Source organism: Monodelphis domestica, chromosome 6 (assembly GCF_027887165.1).
Source record: "Monodelphis domestica isolate mMonDom1 chromosome 6, mMonDom1.pri, whole genome shotgun sequence".
In the NCBI taxonomy this organism is placed as follows: domain Eukaryota; kingdom Metazoa; phylum Chordata; class Mammalia; order Didelphimorphia; family Didelphidae; genus Monodelphis; species Monodelphis domestica.
Window position 1 is genome coordinate 767,593 of NC_077232.1, and position 27,275 is coordinate 794,867.

Sequence of the window (27,275 nt, forward strand, 5' to 3'; positions counted from 1 at the left end):
TAAGGGGGAAAAGGGGCTACTTTTTAAAGGGTTGGCCTGGATTATTTAAGACTGTGGCCACCAGGAATTTAACTTATTCCAAAGAGATTTATTTACAAAATGTAGAAAGAGTGGAGTAAGAAAATCAGCGACAGGATAGGGCAAGACATCCAGCCTAAGCACTAATTAATTTACTCATAGCCCCCAGGTCAACCCGGGCAGGGAGAGTTAGTCCTTAGGTCTCAGCAAAGCCAAGGACCTGGGGGAGTCTCTCTCAAGAGGTAGGTCTCTCCTGAGGCTGGTTTTGGTTTTTTGGTTTGGTTTTGTTTTTTCTTTTAGAAAATCCAGCAGTTAAGAGTCGCCTTTTCATTTACCACATGTCAGTTCAAAGGAAGAGATTTTAGAACAGCCTAACCAGGAACAGGGTCTCGGGTCCAGTCAGTAGATTCTCCACCAGTCTCCACTTCCAAAGAATGAGGACCTCTCCCTCTCAGGAAGTGACAGCTCCTTTTAAAGACTCTTCTTTTGCATCACTTCCTGTGTCTTCCCCTAATTTTACATCTACCAATCACAGTTGAAGCTTTGCTTTAAGACTGCTCAGGGGCAGTCAGTTTAATTCTGATTTGTCACCCACTATTGCACACAGGGGTCACAGGCCTCCCACTTAATGAATAAGTGGAATGTTTACACTTTTGGTGATTAGATCTAAAAATGGGCAGATCTCCATACTCAACTTTTAAGCAGGGTGTCTACACTTTTGGTGATTAAATCTAAAAATAGGCAGGGGTTACAATTTAATCTTCATAATCAGGGGAGAGTTAATTTTAGTCTTCATACTATTCCAGTCAGCCTGTGCTTCTGGCTCCTGACCCCGAGCCTGGTCCATTGGAAGTGCTTGAGAAATGTTGGATAAATTAGAATTCTGAACTAAATCATTGACTGCCTCTTGGCAGCTCAGCCTTGTGCAGGGCTCTCTGGGGGCCAGGGGAACTCTGCCCTGGAGGACTTTCCAGGCTTTGTGTGGAGAAGAGAGAATTCATAGTTGCAAAGCCAGTAACTATGGATAGATGGGGCAGTAATGGTCAAAGTGCACCCTTGGCATGGAGAATCTTGGAGCTCAGGGAAAGGAGGGATGTCCACAGCTGGGGAAGAAGGGGAGGCCTGAGATCAGGCCTAAAAGGAAGCCAGGACTGGAGAGGGGAGGAGACAGGGAAGGAGAACCAGCAAAGACTCAGAGGGAGGAGTGAGCATAGCTTGGGAAGGGACCCAGAAACCCAAGAGACCTTTGGTTCTCCTTGTAGTTATGTTGCCTGGACCAAGACGTTTCCAAGTCATCTCCCTCATTAGGATGGGGGCTTCTGCTGCTTTTTTGTATTGCCAGCACTTCGCACAGTGCTTGACGCACAGAGTGCTTGTTGACTGGCAGATGTCGGACTTAAGGGAGGGCATGATCAAGCGTGGCACATAATGGCTGTGCCCTCCCCTGGAGAGAGCGTCCACATGAATGACATTTGCATGGGGAGTCTATTTGGACAATACTGGTACTCAGCTCCTTTCCGCAAGGACCTCTCTTTGGAATGGAAAACAGAGCCCAAGAGGTGGCTGCTTGCTTCCAGGTCATCCCAACCGCACACTTGGCTACAACGTGCTCGCTGTGATTGTTGGAGGGAAACGGAGCTGTGCAAGGAGAGATCGGCCTTGCTCTCACCTCCGCAATCACGGACAGGGAGAAAAGGCACGGACCGGCCTGTTGAGGCCGCTTCTTTCTGTGGTGGCAAAGAACGGGGACCCGAGAAGCCGCCCATCCATTAGGGAGTGGCCGGACAGGTTCTGGACTATGAATCGAGGGATCATGATTGCACTGCGAGAAGTGAGGAAGAGGAAGGTTTCAGAGACACCTGGGAAGAGCTGTCTGGGCTGAGGGAGAGTGAAGGGAGCAGAACCAGGAGAACCACATGCACATTCAGCCAAGGTTGGGAAGAAAAAGGACCTTGAAAGCCTAGAATGACCAAGTCTGGAGTGATGATGGAGCACGTTCCCTCCTGACTGAGCTGGGGTACTCCCGGCAGAACAAGAAGGCCAGTTTGCTATCCAGCTCCTGCTCCTCTGTCTGTCTGTCTGTCTGTCTGTCTGTCTGTCTGTCTGTCTGTCTGTCTCTTTCTCTCTGTGTCTCTCTCTCTGTCTTTCCCCACCCTTATCTTCTGTCCCACGGACTACTCTAGGACAGAAGGGTAAGGACTAGAAAACAGGGTTAAGTGACTTGCCCAGGTTCACACATCTAGGAAATGTCTGAGGCCAAATTTGAACCCAGGCCTTTTGGATGCCAGGCCTGGTGCTCTGTCCACTAGCTACCCTCCTGTGGACCTTTGCTTGGCTTCTCTGTACTGCCTTGTTACATTTCCTTTGAACTGGAGAAAGGGAAGGGGAGCTTGTAGCAACCTGCTTGAATTGCAGTCTAACGGAAGGAGACAGAAGGGAAGCCAGGAGGACACAGACAGCCAGGATAGCTGGAGAACGGACAGGCCGAACGGTAGTTAGAGGCTCAACAAAAAGCAGTTTGTGCATCTGTACCCGGAAGGAGGAGGAGAAATCTGAAGTGGGGTATTGAGTGGGGAGCCTGCCCGTGGCCCGTCTTCCTTGTGCCAGCTGAATCACAGACGCAACAGGGAAAGGGAAGAGGAAAAAATGACTCCTGCCAGGCACTTGGGGCTGAAATAGCACCCGAAAAGGGGACGCCGTGGTCATGGCCGGGTCCTGGATTCGGATTCGAAGAGATTCAGGATGAAGATATTACTGGAAAATTCTGCCTAAATTGGCCACTCTGAAGCCATCTAATGAGAAGGCGTCCAGTTTCCGCCAGGTTTGGACTTAATCTTGCTTCTTCCTCAGCCCAGGGAACATTTCCTTCTCCTGCTTCCCCAAACTCTTCCCTGGATGCCTCGGCATGACGTGGAGGCAGCCCTGGCTGACTGGAAGCCATGTCAGTGGAGGCCAGCCCGCACGGGATCCTCCAGGCTGGCAAAGCTTTGCAAAGGGTCCTGGCAACACCCTGGATCTGCTTCCTCTGCTCTAGCTTGCAGCTTAGCTAAGTAGTGCCCAGAAGCTCCTGATAAGCAGCCCGCGTGGTCCCTCCGTGAAAACTTCTTTGGCTATGAAAACCTGAGAAACCAAGAAAAATGCCTCACCTGGGGCCCGCCAGCCCTCTTACAGTACCAGGAGGAGCCTGGCAGAAGGGGCAGGCGTTGTTGGTCATCACGCTTGGAATTCCAACTCAGCTGTTTGCGGGAGGTCCAACGGCCAACGGCCAATGACTGGCGAAGGGCCATACTTGCCATAGGACCAGAAGGAGATTCAGCTCGACTTTCTTGCTCTAAACAAAGCCAAAAGACAGAAGGAAGTTGCAGCGTGGTGGAGGGATGACTCATGAGTTCTCTCCTCAGAGAGGCAAATAAAGGAGTGGACAGTCGGGTTTATGACGTCTCCAGAAGCAGCGAGCAGCCGCAGCATCTCAGGGAGCACGTAGTCATCTCTCCTTCCTGGTAAAGGTTTGCCGAGACCACGAGAGAAAGGCTGCCTCTCACGGAGCCACGTGGGACACGGAGGAGAAGAGGAGAGATCGTCCACAATGCATCGGCTCAGGCCATCCATTCCAAAGGAGCCCGTATACTGGCGGACGCCAGTGCAAAGCCAGACACGAGAGAGGGTGACAAAACCACTGGAAAATATGGGTCAGGCATGAGGAAGCAGAGAGGGCCTGGCCTCGCAGAATTGGGCCTTTCCCCATAAATACTTAAAAAATGAAACAACCAGAAGATGCTAGACGTGGCAAGTACCAGGCAGCAATAGGGGCAGAGACTACAGCTGTGATTTTGTCAGCATTGGGAACTCCCAGCTGAGGAAATTCCCTCTTCCAATGCAGTTCACCAACTTCTGGTTTTAAAAAGTTGCCTAGACCATGGGGAAGTTAAGTGACTTCAAGTCTCACAGGCCATATGTGTCAGAGGTGGGATCTGAACCCAGGTTTGCCCTTTATCCATTATAACATACTGTCCTTAAGCACAAAACAACCTTACAAAAAGTAAAATTGTTTGTATATGTATATATTTTAAACCCTTTCCTTTCATCTTAGGGTCAATACTATGTATCCTTTCCAAGGCAGAAGAGTGGCAATGGAGGTTAAGTGACTTTCCCAAGATCACACAGCTAGGAAGTATCCGAATCTAGATTTGAACCCAGGACCTCCCATTTCTACGTTTGGCTCTCAATGTACTGGGCCACCAATCAACCAAATTGATTATATTTTACTCGGAATTGACTTTACTGCTATAGGAATTACTCCTGAATTACTTGTTTGGGGATTGTCAGACCACCAATATCTTATAACAAAGATAACGATTAGTACAAATCTAAAAGAAAGAATAAAAAGAAGAGAAAGCTATGGCAAACTATTAAGATAATACAGGAGCACAAAAGAGATGTTGCTTACAATAATTTCATGCAGAAGTTTAACCTATGTAAACAAATCCATTGCTATAATCAGGAGGCCAGAAGAACCTACAAACCCCCCACAGTCAGTGAATACACAAACTACTTGCTAAGTAGAAAGATATGATAGCCAAATGGAACACAGATTCAGAACATGGACTCATTTATGAAATCTTATGGAGGGATAGCTGGGTGGCTTAGTGGATAGAGAGACAGGATAGAGATTAAAAGTCCTGGGTTCAGATCTGGCCTCAGACTGTGTCCCTGAACAAGTCACTGAATCCCCATTATTTAGCCCTTACAGTTCTTCTGCCTTAGAAGTGGCACTTAGTATTGATTCTAAGATGGAAGGTAAGGGTCTAAAAAAACTTATGGAGAAGGAGGACAGGAGATTATGAAGAGTGCCACCTCATAAAACAGAGAGAAGGGGCCACCAGGACCAGTTTTTAAATAGCTTGGTGAGAGACTCAAATGTAATGGTTAGGATTAACCCTTAAGTCACAAGCCTATTAATAGTGAGATTTATTAGCAAGAAAAAGAAAATAAGAGAGAAATACAGAAAGGAGGTGACACATTTCCTAGCCTAATAATCCAGAGCCTAACAATTCAGTGTCTGTCTCCAAATCTCAGTCTCAGAAAACAACCTCACCAGCTTTCTGGTGGGTCTCATAAGTCCTCACTACACCCACTAGCTCTCCTACATCACCCCCCAGGAACCAATCACAGCTCCTCAATTAGCCTGGCACCACCCAGGCAGTGCCAGTGAGATCAATTTTGTGGTTGCTTATTGACTCAAATTTAAAAGAAATGGAGGTTAAGTCCAAATCCCTAATTGATGAAATAAAAACAAACAAACAAACAAAAAACCAAAAACCAATTCCCTTCTCACAATCCCCCCTGTGATTCTATTGGAGATGAGTATGTTAAAATCTCCCCAATTTAGGATCTTGGGAGATTAACATGCCCAGTCTCCCCAATGAATCATTCCAATAACCAGCCTATGCCTCTAAAGATTCTCTCACTAGAAGTGTATAAAATATTGCACTTTCTAAGAGGAAATTTTAGCAACCTGGGAACAAGAGGGAAATAAAAGAGAAAGGAAACAAACACAATAATCGATAGGTACATTGACAAAAAAGCCAATTGGGGGCAATCACCTTTGGCATAAGAGTTTACATTCAGAATAAATGTGTTCAACCCCCTTTGGTTCAATTCATTCTGGATCTCTTGATGCAGTGTGTGGTTTCCACAGGAATCTCCATGGCACCCTCTTCCAAAGATTCACCTTCCTGATTCGAGGTGCTGATAAATCTCTTCTCCTAAAATTCCTCCAAAATCTTTTCAAACTCTGAATTTTAGGACAACCATACAATTAAAACCATACACAAGTAAGCCAAGTTATATCAAAGTGGATTTAAGGAGGAGACAGAAAAACAACAACTAAAAAGAAAGACAGAAGAGATATACAAAGGTTTTTTTTCAAAATAAGAGAATCTTTCCTATCATCTTCATCATCATCAAGAAGACTAACAAGCATTCATTAAGTGCCTACTGCATACCTGGGTACAATCCATTCATTTTGGGTTCTTCAGAGACCTTCCTGACCCATTTCTAACTGGAAAGAGGCACCACAGCCCCAATGACCTGCATGGTCCCAAAGGAAGAAGAACCCTGGTCAGGGAGTGCTGGGACAGAAGGGACAGTTGGGGCTTATCTTATATCCCTCCTTCCCCCAATGAGGTCAGGAGAAAGTGAGGAGGGCCCCCAGCAGGTATGGTGGTCTCATGGTGATGGATTTTTTTTAATTTTATAGTATTTTATTTGATCATTTCCATGCATTATTCATTAAAGACATAGATCGTTTTCTTTTCCTCCCCCCCACCCCCCATAGCCGACGCGTGATTCCACTGGGTATCACATGTGTTCTTGATTCTAACCCATTGCCATGTTGTTAGTATTTGCATTAGAGTGTTCGTTTAGAGTCTCTCCTCTGTCATGTCCCCTCAACCGCTGTAGTCAGGCAGTTGCTTTTCCTCGTTGTTTCTACTCCCACAGTTTATCCTCTGCTTATGAATAGTGTTTTTTCCTCCTAGATCCCTGCAAGTTGTTCAGGGACATTACACCGGCACTAATGGAGAAGTCCATTACGTTCGATTATACCACAGCGTATTAGTCTCTGTGTACAATGTTCTCCTGGTTCTGCTCCCCTCGCTCTGCATCACTTCCTGGAGGTCGTTCCAGTCTCCATGGAACTCCTCCACTTTATTATTCCTTTTTGGTGATGAATTTTTTGACCAAAGCTTAGACTTCACCAGCCACATCCTACTCAAGGAGCTCCAGGGGCTCCCTGCCCTCTCTAGAGAATCAAAAAGAAATTCCTGTTGGGCATATAGAGCTCTTTGCCCTGTAGGCTCCTTCCTGCCACCTTCCAGTGCTCTCTCGTCTTCCTCCATCTCTTAGTTTCCCTGGATTTCCTTCAGGACACCTGTTCAAATCTTGCCTTTGACAGAAAGCATTTCCCATCCCTCTCCCCACCCCTAAGCTGCACTGCCTCCCCTTAGAATGTGAACTCTTTGAGCCAGAGCATGTTTGGACCTTCTTTGGCTTTCCAGCATTTTGCACAGTGCCTGGCATGTACAAATGTTTGTTGGGTGTGTTGACCTAAAGGGGCAAGATGTGTGGGCAAGATGGCCCCCGATGGGCATGGTGTAGCCATGGGCAGAATCCTGGCATTGGTGAGATCACAAAGAATTGGAGAACATTTGAATGACATCTACACTTAGCTCCTTTCATAAGGATCTAACTTATTTTGAAGGGAAGATGGACTTGAGAAGGGTCCAGCCATCTCTCAGTTAAGCACAGTTAAGCACAATCACACAGAGGACCAGAGGCTTGCTTGGTTCTGGGCATCCTTCATTGATATATTTCTCAGCCACTCCACAGCTTTTTAAGAGGTGCTGGAGCCTCCCTTCTGGGTCCTCTGCATCCCCTTCTGTGGCTCACCACCTGGACCCACCCCAGCAACCCACCTTCGGGTGAGGAGCCTCTGGGCTGTTGGGGTTAGCTTCTGGCTCTTGCTAGAAACATTTCCTGCCCTGTTGCTAGCATAGGAGGAAGCTTGTGCTCAGCCATCAGAGCTTTAGGGCAGCATCTCTAGCCCCAGAAAAGGAAGGCTTTAAGGATCCATATGGTGAAATTCTAAATTCTCAGGCTTGGTGCCCATATTTTCTAAATGCAGGCCAAAGATCCAGGAGGGCAGCCAAATGGACCAGGGGAAAAAGTGTCACATTGGAGCCAGGGAGACCTGTGATCAAATCCAGCCTTAGATAATGGGTAAGCCACTTTACCTCTGCTTGCCTCAGTTTCCTCATTTTTAAAATGGGGGTAATAATAACAACTGTCTCACTGGTGCTCTCAGGATCAAATGAAAGAGAAAGTACTTTCATAAGCACTCTTTGCTTATGAAATGCTTATGAACTGCTGCAAATGCTGGTTATTAATCAGCTCCTTGAATGCTAGCCTTGCACATTTTAGCTTCTAGAGTCCCATGGGTGCTTAGCCATCACAGTACCTGAAGCAACTCTTTGAAGTCCAGATGAGTTGAGTGTGGGCCATTATTAGAGAGGCCTCAAATGCCTCTGTAAATGTCCTCATCCATCCTGGAGAGTGCTTTCTTTTGTTTACTGCTCATTCCGGGGGGAGCCTCTGTCCCTCTCCTCTAGACTTGTATCAGATTAGCCAGTATGCTCTCTTGCTTGTCCCTTCTGGAATCAGGGTTCCTGAAGATTTTAAGGCAAGTCAGAAAGGTTCGTTAAGCTGGGCTGAGTGCATGGTGGTGAGGATGTTTCCTTTATCCATTTGTATCAGTGACATGGACAAAGCAAAGATGGACAGCTCATCAGATCAGTAGTTGCCACAAAGCTGGGTGGGAATTCCCAAAGGATCCCAAAAGCCAACAGCATCGGAGGGAAGATGAAATAAGATGAATTCCAAGAGGGCTACTTGCACTTGCGCACCAAAGAATCAAATTCAAAGGTGAAGGTGGAAGAGCTATGTTTAGACACTAGTTTCCAAAAAAGATCCAGAGGTTTGAGTGGGCCACAAGCTCCATATGAGTCAGTCATAGGATGTAGCCACCCGAAAACCCTAATGGGATCTTGGGCTGCATTAGGAGGGGCAGAGCTACTAGGAACAGAGAGGTGATAGACCACTGTCCTCTGTCCTTGTCAGATCTCATCTGAATATTGTGTTCACTTCTGGGAGCTGAGATTTAAGAAGAATGTTGAGAATCTGGAGGCTCTCTGAAGGAGGGTCACCTGGATATCTTTAGTTCATGACATTTGGGAATCACTCAGAGGACCAGGAATAGTTAGCCTGGAGAAGAGAAGACTTAAGGATAATTTAACCATTGTCTTCAAATGTCTGGAGGCTGTTCTGTGGAGGACAGATTCATTTTGCTCTGTTTAATGCCTGAGGACATAACAGAGAGCCATGGGCAGCTTGGTGTAGGATGGACAGAGGAGATTACCTGCAATGAGAATTGTCTCAAAGTGGAATAAGCTGCCTTGGGAGGTGGTGAGTTTTCTCTCCTTGGTGGGCTCCAGGTAGAGGGTAGAGGACCACTAGGAGGAATTTTATTTATTTATTTTTAAAAATTTACTTATTTTTTATTTTTTTCCATGGTTATATGATTCTTGTTCTTGTAGGAATATAGGTAAGGGATAGAGTAAATTTCATGGATTAACTTCAAGAGGAGAATTTGAATACAAGTCTTGGGAGAGGATTCTGAGGAGAGAAGGCTTGTGGGAGTTTGTACTGGCATTAACTGTCATTCTGCACTCTATCCCCTATTTTCCACTGAGCTGGAAGGAGGTTTTGCTCTGACAGATTTTCCCTTGTAAATCCTAATCTTGTGGAGAGATTAGTGATTCCTTGGTTTGACAATCTGTGGACTGTTTCCCTGAGGTACAGAGACCATCTGCCTGTGATTCATCTTCCAAAAATCCACTTGGCCAAGGTAATATAAAAGGGTTTGTCACCTGAGACTTTGAGTTATCTAGTGAAGCCAACCCCAGATTTTAGGTAAGGGCTCAAATTGTGAATCTTAAAACTCTTCAGACTCTACTTCAGAAGATTTGATTAAGTTATTCCCCATTTTCTACAAATGGAGGTACTTGGTCAGGAGTATATTGAGAACTTTAAAATTACTCCATCCTGCTCAGAAAGTGCCTTACGGGAAGATAAAGTTGTAAAATTCCTGATTTAACAATGAAAAGCCCCCAACTTATAGTGAAGCCAAAACCCTGAGCTAGATGGTCTCTTTTTAGATCTAATACAAAAGGGTGATAAGTACCTATAAAGGTTAAATTAATCACTAAAAGGTCAAGCAACTTACAAAGGGCAAGCTTAGCAAAGAGATGTGAAATACTCAGAAGATATAATCTAATCAGAGAAGGTGATAACAAAAGAAGATGTGAACTAAGAATGGACAGCCCTGGGGAAAAGCGTCTACTGTGATTGGTAGATGTGAAATTTTAGGGGAGGTGACATAAGAGAAAATTCTCTTTAAAAAGAGGCCAGGCGTTTGGAGTTAGTTTGGAGGAGGTGGGTCTCTGAACTGAGTTCAGGAGTTGAGGATTTCACTGAAGGACTTGAGTTTTGCTTTAGGACGATCTTGTGGTGAGTGATAAAAGGCTGACTAGTCTCTCTTAAGGCTCAGGTCTAGGCCATTTGGCCTAGGCCCTTCCTACTATTTTCTCTTCCTTTCTCTCTCTCCCTTCCCTTAATTCCTTCATTTATATTAATTAAAATCTCCACAAAACCCAGCTGACTTGGGTATTTTCCTAGTTGGGAATTTTCCCATGGCGACCACTTATTTTTGATTTAAGTCAAGACACTCAAAATTATCTTTACAGTTTGGCTGAAACCTTTTACAGTTTTTGGCATTCACAGTCTTAGAAACCACATTTTCACGGTTACAAAATTCACCTGTGAGTCCTCCCCTCTTCCTCTTTTTGTTAATCCATAGTAAGTAGACTAGTTTAGAGTCAGATACCTTTTTGAGGTCTTAGATAAGAGCAGGAAGACATAAGAAGGGATTGAGAAGACCAGAAGAGCCAGCCATGTGAGGGGAGGCATAGATTGGGGGGAAGAGATACAGCTGGACAGATTTAAGACTGTAGTTATCATTTCCCTACCCTTAATAAACTTGTCTTTACTACTTTTAAGGGTTGTGCTTTACTGGCCCTGGGAAGGTTCCGAGGTGGGTTTTATCATCTCCCATCCCTCTAGGAAGGTCCCTTATTTCATTCTTTCCCTCCCCCCCCTCCAGGAGCTGACAAGCAATTCCACCGGATACATGCATTATCACTCAACACCTATTTCCTTATTATTCATTTTTGCAATGGAGCAATCTTTTAAAGCCCCCCCCCCCATCCTATACCCATACAAACAAGTGATAAGTCATATGTTTTCTTCTGAGTTTCTGCTCCCCCAGTTCTTCCTCTGGATGTGGAGAGCATCTTTTTCATAAGTGCCTCAGGATTGTTCTGGATCATTGCATCGCTGCTGGTAGAGAGGTCAGTTACATTCGGTCCTTGCCACAATGCTTCAGAGCTGTCCGTAGTGCAGGGACACTGGTGGTAAAAGCCACACCCTTAACCTCAACAGCACCCACAACTCCTTCATGAACTACATCGCTGACATTCTTCCCTGGCAATTCTCTCTGGTTCCTGTGATTCGCTCATTTTTCTTTGGTCTTCACTGTGAGCTCCAGACACCGTCCTAGCACTGCAGACGGAGAACTGATCTTGGACTCAGGAAGATCCGAATTTGAATGTCTTCTCTGAAATACACTACCTGGGTGACCCAGGGTGTCATTTAACATCTCAGTTCTCTCGGCAAGTCTAGAAAACACTAAGTTGGAGAGAGGTGCTACCTGCTTTGGTAGAGGAGGTTTTCTTACCTGGGAGTTCCCTATGACAGTGAGATTGCAGGGCCAGAGCCTACTGCTACCCAGTGAGCTATAGTCCCTCCAAGTTCTCCCACTCTCTGTCCTACCCAAGATTTCCTCCTTTCATTGTCTTGATCCTAAGATTTACTGATCCATCCATCCACTGCCATCTACGCTGGAATCTCTTGGCATCAGACTTGTTTCCAGTCATGCCTTGCCAATCCCCAGCACTGGCTTTTTGAGGAAGAGTTGGCCCTACTTCTTGCCACGGCTGGATTCTCCATTTGAGTTCGGAATCCCCTCCTTTCCTGGCTCACTGGCTCCCTCTCCTCTCCTCAACAGTCTCTTTCTCTCTTTCCCTGTTCCTGAAAACCGGCCCTGATCTCCCTTGTCCTTAACAATGCTTCGCCTGGCCTCGAAATCTCCTCAAGAAATGGCCGCTGCATGCTTCTGGCCTCTTTCTTCACCTGCCCTTCATTTCTCGACTCCTCCCCAAATGACTTTTGCCTCCATCAATGGACCGAAAGGCTTCTCTCTAAGGCTGGTGCTCGGAAGCTGTCCAAGGTGGCTTCCCCAGGCTCCATTCTTCGGAGGCTTTCTTAGCTTTGGGCACAGTCCCCTGAGCCCTCCTCCAGGGCATGCTCCTCAGCTTCGGCTTCCATGGCGCTGCTCCCTCCTGGTTCCCCTCAGCCCTGGCCCTGCCTCTCCTGTCTGCCCCTCCACTCCAACGTCCCCAGAGGGCTCAGCATGGCGCTCTCCAGCGCTTTACCCTAGGCCCCTGGGCCACTTGGTCTGTACTTTCTCTTGACGCCCTCAGCAGCTCCCTGGGGTCTGCCCATCATCTCTGGGCAGAGGACTTTGAGGTAACTGAGGCCTCCTTCCTCAGGCCCCTGAGCTCTAGTCCAGAATGACCAACTGCTCCCTGGGCAGCACCCACAGTATTAGCTCGAGCAGCTCCAGCAGGCCATGAGAAAGCTGTGGGGCCCACTGTTCTGTTGAACTTCCTGGTTCATCCAAACTGACCAGGGCACGGGGAGCTGCACACAGGGAGGGTGACTTCCTCAGTCTCTCTTGGGTCATTAGAGCATTAGGGGACTCGGGTGGCAAAGCCCCTCCCTTCTAGTTCCCTCACGGGGTAGGTCCAGCGAAAATGATGCTCTCCGGGCCAGAGAGGGCTGACCACGTAGTACACCCTGGGCCACAAGGAGGGATTCTTTGGTGGTCCGGCCATGCCCCCCATTGTAGGGTCACTGAACAGCCCACAGCTCTCCTTTTTCTTTGCTCCCAGCGGAGAAGGGCCCAGGCTAAGCTCCCATGCAGTGGGATGCAACCTTTCCCTTATCTCTGCCCACCATCTGGCCACCCCTCAGTTCCCAAGACTCCCAGAGTGGGGCTTTGATAGGGAAGAGCAGGCCCCAGGTGCCTCCCTGGATGCCTGCCTAATAACACTCGAACCCTGGCTTTGTCTCTAAGGCCAATGTCCTGGTGGTGGCTCTTGTGTCCTTGGCCATCAGGCAGCTTCCTTTGCCCAGTGCCCGGTGGACACGAAGAGTGGGTGGGTGGCCTTGCAGACAGAGCCCTGGCTTTAGCTTCAGAGGCTGACTGGAGCTTGCACCTTATAAATGCACCACTGTGCCAGCTTGGGAAAGGCACTGCCTGTCTCTGGATCTCGGGCGATTTCGTCCCTTGTCAAATGAAGGAGCTGGACCAATGAGCTCCTGGGTTCTTTCCAAGTCTGGGACGACAGGAGCCGAGAAGGTGGTGGAAGACTCCCACCCACACCTTCTTGGTAGACAGCCCTATTAGAGAAGACGTTCCACCCCATTCTTCCTCTCCAGTCTTGGTGCCCTTGCCCTGAGTAGTTTGCTTGGGATGCTCGTGGCCCCAGGAGGCAGAGCGCTGTCCCTGGTGCTGCGAGGAGAGCCCCAAACTGGGCAGGGTCTATCTGAGGGCAGTTGGGCAGGGCCTCTTCCATTGCTGACCTTCAGCCTCCTGGGCACTCACGCCCCAGCCTGGGGGCCCTTCTAGGGGCTGCTCCTCCCCCGTCCTGCGCTTTCCCTGGGGATGACCAGTGGGAAGCAGCCTCAGACCCTCCCACTTAGGGAGACAGTCGCAGCCCCAGTGAAGAGAGCAAGTGTCATTTGGGGGCCGGGAGAGCAAGAAGGGGCAGGAAGGCCATGCCGGCCATAGGGGCACGCCAGGCAAAGACGAGACCTCAGAGAGGGGGACAGCCGGGAGGCAGAGTGAACGGCGAACACTGGTAAAGGTGGTTAAAGCCAGCCTGGGAAGAGCTCTAAATGACGGAGGGAAAAGTCAACGTCTTCCCCAGAGGCAACAGGAAGACCCCAGGCTTTCCTAAGCAGGAGAGAGACAGGCAGACCTATGCTTTGGGAAAATCGAGATGGCGGCCAAGGGGAGGACGGGCTGGCCCAGGGAGCGCCCGAAGGCAGGGAGACGTTACAACAGCTCAGGTGAGAGGACAGGGTGGCTGTGAGTGGAGGAGGGAAGCCTGGCGGGCGGGCGGAGGGAGATGAGGAGTGCAGGCTGACTCCGAGGAGAGGAACAGGGAAGTTAGAAGAAGAGAGTGAGTTGTTTAGGCTCCAGGAGGTGGGGGAGCTTATAGGATAAATGGATGGAGATGCTCACGTACTTAGCTCAGCCCAGAGATGATGCTTGAAGCCATGGAGGCTTAGGGGGTCAGAGAGACAGACACAGAGAGAGAGGAGCACCCTGAAGTGTGGCAGCAGGGCAGGGAGGTTCCCTACATAAAGGGGCTGGAGCTGGAAGGCGAGGAAGTGCCCAGGCAGGTGGGGGAAGCACCTTCAAGGCAACATGCCCTGCGTCCTATGACATCCTACAGGTGCTGCTGCAGGCTCCAGTTGGGAGCTGAGAAATGAAGGAAGGGGTGTGTGGGAGGGAGCAGGGCGGCCAGTGTGGACACTTTCCCCATCAATTTGGCAGGAGGAGAGCTAAGAAAGGCCGGTCACGGTTAAGTGAGGGGGAGGGAAACAGACACAGATTTGTGGGCAGCGGGGAAAGATCCAAGGGGAAGATTCTCCCTTTGGAGGGCCAGTGACTCCGACTCTTATTAGCCGGCTGAGCCTCAGCAAATCACTTTGTCCCTGCTTAGGAAAATGGCAACACCAAAGGGTGCACTGGGTACCTCATAGGGTCATGGTAAGGAAAGCACTCTAAACTGTAATGCACTTCCAAAGGTGACTTGGCATGGGGAGGGCTGTCACATGGGAGAGGGATTAGGGTTCTTTCGTTAACCCTGGGGTGCAGAGCTGGGAGCAATTAGGGGGAGGAGGAAAGAAGGGGGGTCAGGAAAGACAGAAGGATGCAAATGGACTGGAGGAGCTAAGATGGGGCAGCCCTGCTCCCTGAGGTTGGAGCTGAGGAATTCTTGGTCCCAGGCATTCTGACCCAGAAGCCACTGAGAACCCGTCCAGCTCAGAGGGACCAAGACACATTTATTAAGCACCTGCTGTATGTAGGGCCCTGCGCTCTAACAAGAAGCATAGCCCAGGCTCTCAAAGGGCTTACATTCTGGGAGACGAGGTGGGTGAGGCAATGAACTTCGAGATAAGTCTCTACGAGGTAACTGGAAGAGGAAGAGAGAGCACTAAGAACTGGGGGTTGGAGCTGGAAGAGTAGGAAGGAGAAATTGAGCTGGTCTGTTCTAAGAGGTGGAGGGGACAAGGAGGGCATTCCGTGTATGGGTGACAGGATGGGCAAAGATGTGAAGGCTGGAGATGGAACATCAAGTTTAAGGAGCAGGTTGTGGCTATAATATAGCACTAGTGAAAGGACAAACCAGCTAGACAATGTAGAATTATGACCAAAGGGCTTTAAAAGAAAGCATACCAGCAACACCACTACTAGGTTTGTACCCCAAAGAGATAATGAAAAATGTCTGTACACAATTTTTCATAGCTTCGCTCTTTGTGGTGGCAAAAAAACTGGAAAATGAGGGGGCGTCCCTTGATTGGGAAATGACTGAACCAATTGTGATATCTGATGGTGATGGAATACTACTGTGCAATAAGGAATAATAAGTTGCTTGATTTCCATAGGAGCTGGAAAGACCTCCACTAACTGATGTGGAGTGAAATGAGCAGAACCAAGAAAACATTGTACACAGAGACTGATACATTGTAGCATGATCATATGTAACTGACTTTGCTACTAACGACAAGGTAATGATCCAGGACAATCCCCAGGGCCTGCCAAAGAATGCTATCCATGTCAAGAGAAAGAACTGTGGGAGCAGAAACGCAGAAGGAAAACATTTGATTTTTTCGCTTGTTTATGTGGGTATTGGATGTGGGGTTTTGGTCTTTAAAAGATCATTATAACATGAATACTATGGAAATAGGTATTGAGTGATAATACATGTATAACCCAGTGGAATTGCTTGCTGTCTCTGGGAGGGGAGATGGGAAATGGGGAAGGGAAAGAATATAAATCATGTAACCTTTGAAAAATACTTCAATAAAAAAAAAATCTCAAGCCAGAGAGTGAGACACTTCTTCCTAGGGGCAATAGGGAGTCACAGAAGATTCTTGAGGGGAGAAAGTAACATGTACTGTCTGTGCCTGAGTAAGATGGTTTGGGGATCTGTATGGAGGATGGATTGGAAAGGGGGAAGACCAGAAGCCAGGAGACTAATCAGAAGGCAGTTATAACTGTCAGGGGAAAGGGGATGAGGATGGCAGCCAGAGGAGTGGTGAGAAGGAATCAGATAGGAGATATAGAGGCAGTTACTCAAGCCAGAAGAAGGTGTCAGAACCCTCCCTCTGTGAGGCTGATTCTCTGGTTGCTGCTGCTGAATTTATCTGGCCATTTCCTGATGAGTCAAGTCCCAGGCCTCGTCATTCCAGGAGCAGCTGGGAAGTTGCTTCTGACAACTGTGATTCCTCTTCTGTCCCCTCCCTCCTTCAGTGACTGTCCACAAACACCCATCTTCTGTGCAGATTCAACTAGGAGATCCCTCCAGGTGAGGAGGAAGCCACATGCCCAGGCCTGGGGCATTCTGGGATTAGCCTCTTCAGTAGTACTGGAGAGCCCTGTGCCAGGCTAAAGGTTTGGTAAGGCACACTTGTGATTCCCTACAACATTACAGATTGAGATGCTGCGACTCAGGAATGGATGTGACTTGTGCAGGGTCACATAGCATCAGAGGTGGGATTCAAACCCAGTACTTCTTAATTCTCAGGAAACAAGGCCGACCAAAGAAAAGATTCAAGGATCAGCTAAAGTCCAACTTGAAGTGGGCTGGCATGACACCAAAGCAACTAGAACCTGCTGCCTCTGTCAGAAGCAGCTGATGAGCCCACATTAACCAGGCCGCCACCGCCTTTGAAGATGAACGACGTCGACGTCTTGCCGCTGTGCGTGAACGCTGCCACCAGGCCACAACCGCAACTCTTTCCTTCCTTCCTTCCTTCCTTCCTTCCTTCCTTCCTTCCTTCCTTCCTTCCTTCCTTCCTTCCTTCCTTCCTTCCTTCCTTCCTTCCTTCCTTCCTTCCTTCCTTCCTTCCTTCCTTCCTTCCTTCCTTCCTTCCTTCCTTCCTTCCTTCCTTCCTTCCTTCTTTCCTCCCTCCCTTCCTTCCTCCCTTCCTTCCTCCCTTCCTCCCTTCCTCCCTCCCTCCCTTCCTCCCTTCCTTCCTTCCTCCCTCCCTCCCTTCCTTCCTTCCTCCCTCCCTCCCTCCTTCCCTCCTTCCTTCCCTTCTTCCCTCCTTCCCTCCTTCCCTCCTTCCTTCCTTCCTTCCTTCCTTCCTTCCTTCCTTCCTTCCTTCCTTCCTTCCTTCCTTCCTTCTTTCCTTCCTTCCTTCCTTCCTTCCTTCCTTCCTTCCTTCCTTCCTTCCTTCCTTCCTTCCTTCCTTCCTTCCTTCCTTCCTTCCTTCCTTCCTTCCTTCCTTCCTTCCTTCCTTCCTCCTCCCTACAGACCACCCCAAGTGGTCTCTAGGGTCCCTCTCAGACTCGTATTCATGCTTCTTTGACACAGCCTTCCTTCGTTTAGAGCTCACCTGGGGGAGGAGGGCAGCACCCATACAAAGGCTAACACTTTCAGGGCTGAGGAGGAAATTGGGATCCGGATTCCAGGCAGTAACATGAGCAGGCTTCCTGAACTATTGTATCCTTTCCCCCTCCTGGTCTTTCAGAGGCACCCAGGGAAACCTGAGGATGTCAGCTCTTGAGGCTCTCCCAGGGCCCCTAAGGGGCTGGGATTTTCCACAGGTCTGAGGGGTCACCAGCTACAGGAACCTCCTTGCCCTTGCCCTGGGCCCCTAAACCCTCAGCTTGATCCTGACTGGAAATGCTCCCTTTAAGGGAGCTCCTCTGTGCTGCTCATCAGCCCAACAGCTGACTTCCCAGGGTTCTCAGGCTCAGCATGGAGGGGTTAGTGTTGTGGCCACACTGGGCACAGCATCGCCCAAGAGGAATGGCCTATCCAAGGTCCCACAGGGAAAAAAGTAGCCAAAGTCCTCTTAAAACAAATGCTCTGCTCTTCCTCCCACATCAGGCTGTCAAACTGCCCATCTCCTCCTTGGTAAGGGAAGCCTTTACTGTGTTCCACGGTGTTTTCCAGATTACAATTCTACTGGAGCGAGTGTTGTGTCCTGGAAGCTACTTCCCACGCTCCCTTATCCCCTGAGGGCTGGCGATCTCCTCAAAATGGGCGGAACACTAACAGATGCAGACCCCTGGACAGTCCTCCGGCTCCTTGACTCTTCCTGGGCTGTGCCCTGCTCTGCATTGCCTCCTCCACCCGACTTCCTTCCCCTGAGCAGGGGACCCATTTAGTGTGGGGCAGGACCTGAGGGAGCTCTCGGCCAGGCACGCCACATGCCAAGCTCCTTTCCTGGTCTCAGTGTCCACGAGGGTGGCTTTTATATTGATTCTTTGTGGACGCTCCAGCTTGTGAGCCGCATTGTTTGACACTGCCGAGAAGTCAGTGAGGGCACCCTTTGAGGAGATGCTGGATCCCAGGCGAGCCAGGAGCCGTGGGCCGATCAGGGAGCCACTGCTTGGGCAGTACCAGCTCTGGCCTTGTTGGAGGCCTCTTGGCTGAGAGGAGTGCCTTCTGGCCTCTTTAGCCAGCTGCCTCCAGGCGAGGCCTGTGGCAGGCCCAGTGGAGGAGGACAACAGGGAGAGCTAGGAGGGAAGATTGCGGCCCTGCTTGTTTTGATGGGACCATTTCTGCTGTGGTCTGTATGTCCTGAGAGGAGGGTGCGAGGGGGATTATCAGCACCATCTGAAAGAGTGGGAAACTGAGGACCAGAAAGGAGGAATCACTTGGCCCGAGTCTTGTGATTACCTTCAGGAAGGAAGGTCTGGGTTCAGGCTTCTCCCTGACACTTATCTGAGTGACCCTGGACAGTCACGTCCCTCTTCCCAACTCAGGCAGTTCTCTAGGCGACTCAAGAGAAGGGTCTGCACTGCTTTGGTTGAGAGTGTTCTTGCCTGTGAGAGTCCTGGGAATGCCAACCAAAGCCCAGCGTCCGTCTCCGTCCCTGATTTTATACTGGTTACCCCGAAGACAGCAGAGGGGGGTCTGAGCGGGGGGCCCTCTCCCCGCTAAGGTTCTGCCTGCTCTGGGAAGCTCTTTGGCGGTGGGGCTGAGGGGCAGCGCGGGGGAGGCTGGCCCGAGGTTCACCTTGGTGGGAGCCCAGTGGCCAGCCCAGCTGCTCTCTCTTCTCTGGGTGCCAGGATTAGGGCCGCGGCCGTGCTTTCCCTGGAAGGAAAGTCCGAGTTACATGTGAGTGCTGTGACCCCGTGGCGGCTGCATTCCTAAGCTGGGTCCCTGCCCACCTCTAACGTGTTCAAAGGCCGATTACATGTAATTTGGGAAGGGATTAGGGCAGCCACAGAGGATCTCGTGCCCTTTGCATGCCAACAGAGCACTGTGGCTCTGGGCAGCCGCTCTCTCCTCAGCCACAGCATTCTTGCCAGGCAGACCAGAGCTGGCGACCTAGAGAAGGTCCCAGAGCTGCCCACTCTCCCGGGGGATTGTCAGATCCCTTGAGGCAGGCGGGGGGAGCAGCTCTGGCCCTTTCAGCATAATTTTCCCAGCTCAAGATGGAAGTCCTCCCCGAAGAGAAGAGGACACCCCCAAGGGGCACGAAAGGCCCCTCAAGGCCGGGCCCAGGAGTGAGCTGGACACCCCACAGGTGGGCCTTTGGCTAGAAAAGGCTGGGCCAAGGTCTGTCCTTTAGGGTGCCAGTCAGCAGAACATACCCTGGAGCTGACCGGGCGAGAAGGACCCTCGGGCCTTGGGGTGGGCAGATGGGAGATGGTTCTGTTCAGGCCAGCATGGTCAAGGCGCAGCCAAGATGTCTGCCTCCCTTCAGGGGCTGTGCCAAGGCCATCGTGGCACCAGCTGTGTGCCTGCTAGTTGCTGGGAGGAGAGGAGCAGGTTCCACTTGGGTGTGTGCTGGAATTGGAGCAATTGGGCCTGGAGCATCCTGCAGCATTACTCGGTTTACCAAGAGAGCTATAAAAGATGATTGCCTGATAACTGAATCAATATTTCCCCACCACTGCCCGAGGAAGCCAAGCTGGGCACCTGAGCCCGGGAGCCCCCGCTGCTGTTTGCTCATTAATCTGGCAAATGTTACACCCATTCCTGATCCCTCCTCTTCCCCTTCCCCTCCCTCCAAGGGCAACACCCGGCCGACCAGCAGCGGGCATATAAAGCCCCGGCCCCTCCACCAAGTCATTCTCCAGCCAGCCCATCCAGCTGAGCCAACATGGGGTCGAGCCCAGCCAGTCTCCTGGCAGTCTGGCTGGCTCTGTCCTCCCTAGGCACAGCGGACCTTCAGAAAGGTAAGACGTCCAAAGCCATGGGATGGTCCCACGAAGGGGAAGGCGTGCCGCAACCGCCTCCAAGATGAGGCACGAGAGCCGGGAGCTCTCCTCTGCCACGGCATTGCCCATAGCTTCCTTGGGCACTGGACCAGGGTTGGGATTAAGCCAGTGCCATGGCTCCACCCGCCGCCCAAGCCGCTCTCTGGCCATCAGCTGGAATGAGAGAGAGAAGGGGACCTTTGGCACCTTTGCACCCCCTGGGCAGAAGAGGGCAGGGCCCAGGGGGTGCCCCTGAGTCGCCAAGCTCCCAAGAGATCATGGTGCCATTCAGGTCAGGTGACGCCACCAGCGAGGACAGTCCCCTTGGAGCATTACATGAGCCTGGGGCAGGGGAAGGTGGGGGCCATGGCAGATGGGAAAGGTGACACACCAGGAGAACATGGCTCCAAGTCAGCAGTCTCCTTCCCCTGGGCCCTCGGGCCCTCACTCACCCTCTCGGGATCCACGAGCTTCCCCCTCAGCCCTCGCTCTCCGACTCCCAAGGAGGGACAGTCGGGCTCCTCAGCCGGAGCCAGGAAGAGGAGAAGTATTCGAATGGTGATGGAGAGCAAGTGGTGGGGGACTTTCCTCTCCAGACCTCAGGGGATCCCCACCGGAGGCTCTGGAGACCCCCAAACCACAGGACTGACAGGGGGTGACCTGACATGAGATTTCCCCCCGGGGAAGTCACAGAATGGAAATAGAGACAGGCTCAGTGCTGACGGAGACCGCTCTGAGTGCCAGGGCCGTTGGGAGTGAGCGCGCTCCTCCTCTCCCCTCTTCTCCCACGAGGGGGTTGGGCTAGGTCTGCGTTAGAGCCCTGCTGGACCACCAATCCTAGCATCCAAGACCTCAAGTCGCTGAGCTTGACACAGGGTGGGCGGGTGGGACGAGTCTGAACCTCCAAGAGTTCAACCATGGCGACAGCCACACAGGGCCAAGCTCTGGCCTCTGGGCAGGGCTCTGTGCTGGGACTTTAGGGTCTGATGCAGAGCCCACCGTCCAGGAGGGGGCTCGAGACCCATGAGATGTCCCCTGTTGAGGAGATCCAAGGGGGACGTGGGGGCGGAGCTCTACAGGGGCACCAGCATCTTTCAGGCTCATTTACAAGGCATTTGCCGGAAGGGGTCCCACATTGTCACTGGCTCCACAGCCTGGAGGGCATCCTCAGAGAGGGTGGGAGCAGGGCTTGGAGGGGCCTCAGCTGCTCCTGCACAATGCTCTCTTCTTGGGATACGTCCTGCGCCCGAAGACCCTGCAGCCTGATGGGCAGAGGGGATCCTGGCTGCCAGGCCAGGGTGGGAAAGGGGCACTGAGATGCTGTTTTGGGAATGTGGGGAAGCCCACATGTATCTGCAGTCCCCTCCGGAGCTCCATCAGGCCGTGGCCTCAGAGCGCCTGGGCGCACCTCTACGAGGCCAGCGGTTGGCCTGAACCTCAGAGCAGCCCAGGGGCGCTCCTGCCACAAGCTCTGTGGCCTTCTCTCCACAGGCAGGAGTCTCAACCATGGCCACGACGTCTGCAGCACCTGGGGCAACAACCATTACAAGACCTTCGATGGGGACGTCTACCAGTTCCCCGGCCTCTGTGACTACAACTTTGCTTCGGACTGCCGTGACACGTACAAGGAGTTTGCTGTCCACATCCAACGTGGCCTGAGCCGTGCAGGCCACCCCCAGATCACTTACATCCTGGTCACCATCAAGGACGATACCATCTACCTCACCCACCAGCTCGTGGTGGTGAATGGGGCCATGTAAGTCCTGGGAGGGGAAGCTGGAGAAGGGAGTGGGGGCTGCCCAGTTCCTCTGGTCCTGCCCAAGAGGAGTCCACGGACCAAGCACCCGGCTGAACGGAGACCCAGTGGCCCCAACAGCCCGTGCCCAGGGGCAAGACTGCTCCTAGGCCTGGAGTTTGCTTGCTCTTGTCTCTAGACACATAACTGTGGGCTGGAGCTCCTGCCTGGGACCTCTGCAGTACTTTGCACAAGACTGCTGGAGGCCCTGAACGTCAGCTCGTTCAGTCCTCTCCCTTTATGGAGGAGGAAACTGAGGCCCAGTGAAGGTAGTGACTCTCCAGGATCATGGACTAACAAATAGCAGAGCCAGGATTTGGACCGGGCTCCCCAGCTCCTGCACCAGGGAGCAGGCCAGGGGAAGAGGAGGCCTCAGGGATAAACAGGTCCCTAGAGCTCAGGGAGTCCAGGCCAGAGCAGGAAACTGGATCTCCAGAGGGAAGAGGGAAGGGACTGCATCAAGAGCCCTTTGCCTCCGTGGGAGAGCAGGGCTGTGTGTGTGTGTGTGTGTGTGTGTGTGTAAGGGGGCCCTAATGGAGAGGATTTCCCTCTGCTGGAGTCCTTGTGCTCAGTGGCTCCTCTGGAGAGCCCTGAAGGAGGAGATAAGGAGGAAGTGGGGCAGGGCTAAGTGGAGGCTCCATTCCTGCTCGGTGACCTGTACCAGCCCTGGACGAGGCTGTTTGCAAAGGACAAAAAGCGGTGTGTAATTCGCACCCAGAGGTTAGAGTTACCAGAGAAGTGTCCTGTTTAAAGGGACAAAGGAACCAAGGACAGCGCCCGGATTGTGCCCGCTCCATTGTTCCTAAGACAAAGGCTTGAATGGGGACCTGTTGGGCTGGTTGGCTGCACCAGGAGGAGGGTCTCTTTCCTAAGATTTCATGCGGCGTCCCATGGGGGCCCTGGGCACCCGGGTGGGGCCCTGGGATGAGGCTGGGCTCCCTGCCCTGAAAGCGGCCCACCCCAGCTTGCTGGGACCCCTAAATCTCCAGCTGAGGGCAGGGTGTCGCTCCCAGGCTGATGGCGAGTCTGGGGCCCAAAGGTTCCGTTGTGTGGCTCTGGGCAAGGTCCTTCCTCTGTGAAAGGGGGATAATGGACTGTGATGAGGAAAACGTGTGGTTCCCCTGAGGTGAGGCAGAAATACCAGCTACTACTCTTGGGATTGACACGGGTGCGAGGCCTGCAGTTCATGCAACTGCCTCTAGGTGGTGGAGGGAGCGTTACCCAACCAAGGAGGCTTTCTCTAGGCAAGGAAATTCAGTTCCAAAGAGGGGAAGGGACTTGCCCAAGGTCTCACAAGCCCCTAAAGGAGCCAATGTCCAACCATAAAACAGGATGACGCAGAGTCTGGCTTCACTCTCCCCCTTTCCCCCAAAGACTCCGGGGCCCCCTGGTTGAATTTCTCCAAGCCCCAAGCTTCGTGCCAGGGAGAGAGAAGTGCCTGGGGTCAGAGAAGGCAAAACTCTCCCAGGAAAGGGGGCACCAGCTCATAAGCTTCAGGCAGCAGGCTGAAGGCTGGGGCTTTGTTCCAGAAGCCCCAGGTGGCAGTGGCCAGATGCTTTCCAAAGGCACCTCCAAGGGGTGGGGGAGGCTGTGGTGGCTCCTGGTCCAGGTTTGGGAAATCAGTGATGGTGGGAGGCAGAAGACCCTCCTACAAGGCTTCTGGGAGAGCCTCAGTACCCGACTTCCCAAACTGCTTCTCCAGCCGACATCTTAGCGGCAGCGAGCACAGGCCCCTGGCTCTCCCGCTGGTGCCCCAAGCCTTTCTCCTCCCTGCCCCCTGTCCCCAGATCTCCTTGGAGGTGTCGGGGGGCCTTGGCCAGTCTCCGGGGCCCACAGGTCTCTGGGAATCCCTCAGTGGGACTCGGGCCAGACACAATGTGATGCCTTCTCACATTCTTTCTTGCAGAGTCCGGGTGCCCTACTACAGCTCTGGGCTTCTCATTGAGAAGAATGACATATACACCAAGATCTATGCCCGAGGGGGCTTTGCCCTCATGTGGAATCTCCAGGATTCTCTCATGGTGAAGCAGCTCCCCCTGGCCTCTAGTCTCTTCCTCTCCCCACCCCAGGATGCACAGGGCTAGCAGAGGGAGGGGGAGCTTGTTCCCCCACGCCTTCTGGAGGGGAGAACTCAGAGAGGGTGAGGGAAACTGAGGCCTAGAGGGACTGGGGCTGGGATCACGTGGTAGAGGGTGACCCCAGCCCTGTTCTAGCCAGTCATGCCTGCAGGTAAGAGGACTGTCCATCTTCTCTCGGCCACCCATCTCAATGCTCTCTTTCTTCTTTCTCTGCTCAGCTGGAGCTCGATGGCAAATTCCGCAACCATACTTGTGGCTTGTGTGGGGACTACAATGGCAGACGGACGTACTCTGAGTTCTATAATGAAGGTAGACCATCTGCCCATCTAGGGGGCCTGGTGGGAGCGGGAAGGGGAGGAAGTATCTGTCCTGGAGCCCTGGGCCCCGACACATGGGCTTTGGGCTGGGCCGCTCCTGGCCACTTTCCCCTCCAGGAATTACCTTCAGCGCCATTGAATTTGGGAACATGCAGAAGATTAACCAACCAGATGCTGTGTGCGAGGACCCCGAAGAGAAAGAAGCCCTCAAGTCCTGCTCAGAACACGTAAGCAATTCCTGAGGCCCAGGCGGAGCCCGTGCAGCTGTGCCTGGGGACCACTTATGGGGTGGGAGGGGACACACAGGGCTTTGCTGGCAAATGTTTAACCCAAAACGGATGGATGATGCTGTGGGATCTCTCCGTCGTTTCCATAAATCGGCGGCCAGTCCAAGCCCTGGTGCGCAGCATGTGCCAGTATCTGATGTGTGAAAAGTCACAAATTAACTTTATTTACAGGCATTTAAGGCTTGATGATAGCAGAACATGAAAAACACGTTTTTAAGAATCAGGTTGATTCTCCTACAGGCAAAGTTAGGGAACTCTAGAGCATTACCAGCCCAGCTTCGACCAAGAGGGAGAACAATAGAGGTTAAACCCTGCACGATTTCCAAACAGTGTACGGAGAGGTGACATTCTGTGACAAAAGGAATATGATTGTTATAACTGACGGACTCATAACATCAGTATCTTCTTAGCCACTCCCAGGAACGAAATCAACATTTCAAAACAAAGAATTCTATTATGGAGACCTTTTTTGATCTGTTCATCAGCATTTCACTAAAATTTTTACTTAAGCTGTGAATAAAACATCTGATTTTGAGTAAATGTCACCTTTAGACCAAAGATTGAAAGTAGTGCCTAAAATGGAGCAATGGACTCTTGGAGGAAATTGCAGCCATTAATGCAACATACCCTTACCTGATCCCTCCCTTCCTTCCTTCCTCCCTTCCTTCCTTCCTCCCTCCCTTCCTTCCTTCCTTCCTTCCTCCCTCCCTCCCTCCCTTCCTTCCTTCCTTCCTTCCTTCCTTCCTTCCTTCCTTCCTTCCTTCCTTCCTTCCTTCCTTCCTTCCTTCCTTCCTTCCTTCCTTCCTTCCTTCCTTCCTTCCTTCCTTCCTTCCTTCCTTCCTCCTTTCCTTTCATCCCTCCCTCCCTCCCTCCCTCCCTCCCTTCCTTCCTTCCTTCCTTCCTTCCTTCCTTCCTTCCTTCCTTCCTTCCTTCCTTCCTTCCTTCCTTCCTTCCTTCCTTCCTTCCTTCCTTCCTTCCTTCCTTCCTTCCCTCCTTCCTCCCTCCCTCCGTCCATTCCTTCCTTCCTTCCTTCCTTCCTTCCTTCCTTCCTTCCTTCCTTCCTTCCTTCCTTCCTTCCTTCCTTCCTTCCTTCCTTCCTTCCTTCCTTCCTTCCTTCCTCCTTTCCTTTCATCCCTCCCTCCCTCCCTCCCTCCCTCCCTTCCTTCCTTCCTTCCTTCCTTCCTTCCTTCCTTCCTTCCTTCCTTCCTTCCTTCCTTCCTTCCTTCCTTCCTTCCTTCCTTCCTTCCTTCCTTCCTTCCTTCCTTCCTTCCTTCCTCCTTTCCTTCCATCCCTCCCTCCTTCTCTCCTTCTTTCCTTCCTTCCTCCCTCCCTCCCTTCCTTCCTTCCTTCCTTCCTTCCTTCCTTCCTTCCTTCCTTCCTTCCTTCCTTCCTTCCTTCCTTCCTCCTTTCCTTCCATCCCTCCCTCCTTCTCTCCTTCTTTCCTTCCTTCCTCCCTCCCTCCCTCCCTTCTTTCCTTCCTTCCTTCCTTCCTTCCTTCCTTCCTTCCTTCCTTCCTTCCTTCCTTCCTTCCTTCCTTCCTTCCTTCCTTCCTTCCTTCCTTCCTTCCTTCCTTCCTTCCTTCCTTCCTTCCTTCCTTCCTTCCTCCTTTCCTTCCATCCCTCCCTCCTTCTCTCCTTCTTTCCTTCCTTCCACCCTCCCTCCCTCCCTCCCTCCCTTCCTTCCCAAAAATGCCCAAGCAGGAACAGTGAGGGGCAATTCATGGGCAGAGTAGATTCATGCATGTGGTCTTTGCTCCTTTCCCACCAGCTGGCCCAGTGTCAGCATCATTTGACATCGGCTGCCTTTGAGGACTGTCAGGACATCGTGCCGGTGGAGATGTACATTCAGGCCTGCATGCAAGACCTGTGTCAGTGTGAGAAGGATCCCTCCTTCTGCCTCTGCAGCACCATCTCTGAGTTTTCCCGCCAGTGCTCCCATGCTGGAGGCCGGCCACGGACCTGGAGGACAGATTCATTCTGCCGTAAGTGTCCATGGAGGAGCAGGGCTGTGAGGAGGGGGAGCCCTCTGGGAGCACTTGCTGAGCAATCTCTATTGCCCTGGACTGAAGGGGAGTTGGAGCAGCCCATTCTTGGGTCAGTGTCTCCAGGTCTTGAAAGCAGTTAAGACAGCTGAACTCGATCTTCCTGGACCACAAATTCTCCTTTGGGTCCTGAAGGGCCCAATTTGGCTATCTACTCTGGGAAGATGGAAATAGCTGGCAATAAAACTGTGGAATGAGGCATGGTTTCCCAATGTGATCCCCACCCTTAGGTCCCTTAATGCCAACTCTACCATGTCCCAGTTACCCAAGATCTAGCTCAGGCACCCCATGGGCCCTGGGGTCCAACCTCTCCTTTCATGGCTCAGAGCCAGTCGGTTCCCTTCGTTTCCACTTTGTTGGGGCTTTGCTCTCTTTCAACACTAGCTGATCAAGGACCAGACCCAAAGGCATGGCAGAGGAGCAAGCCCAGGAGAGGATGCTTCATAGTGGGTCAGGGGATGAGCCCCCCCTCCCTGTTGCTCTCAGGG

At 51.5% G+C, this 27,275-nt stretch overlaps 1 protein-coding gene across 1 annotated transcript in view; it reads left to right on the forward strand.

Moving 5' to 3' along the window:
* The first annotated feature begins 20,172 nt into the window (after positions 1 to 20,172).
* The window catches only part of MUC2 (mucin 2, oligomeric mucus/gel-forming), a 45,440-nt gene continuing 38,337 nt past the window's right edge, over positions 20,173 to 27,275 (forward strand). The window contains 6 exon segments of the mRNA XM_056803554.1: positions 20,173 to 20,255; positions 21,768 to 22,025; positions 23,971 to 24,085; positions 24,361 to 24,451; positions 24,577 to 24,686; positions 26,514 to 26,727. Of these exon segments, the coding sequence (XP_056659532.1) occupies positions 20,173 to 20,255; positions 21,768 to 22,025; positions 23,971 to 24,085; positions 24,361 to 24,451; positions 24,577 to 24,686; positions 26,514 to 26,727 (871 nt within the window).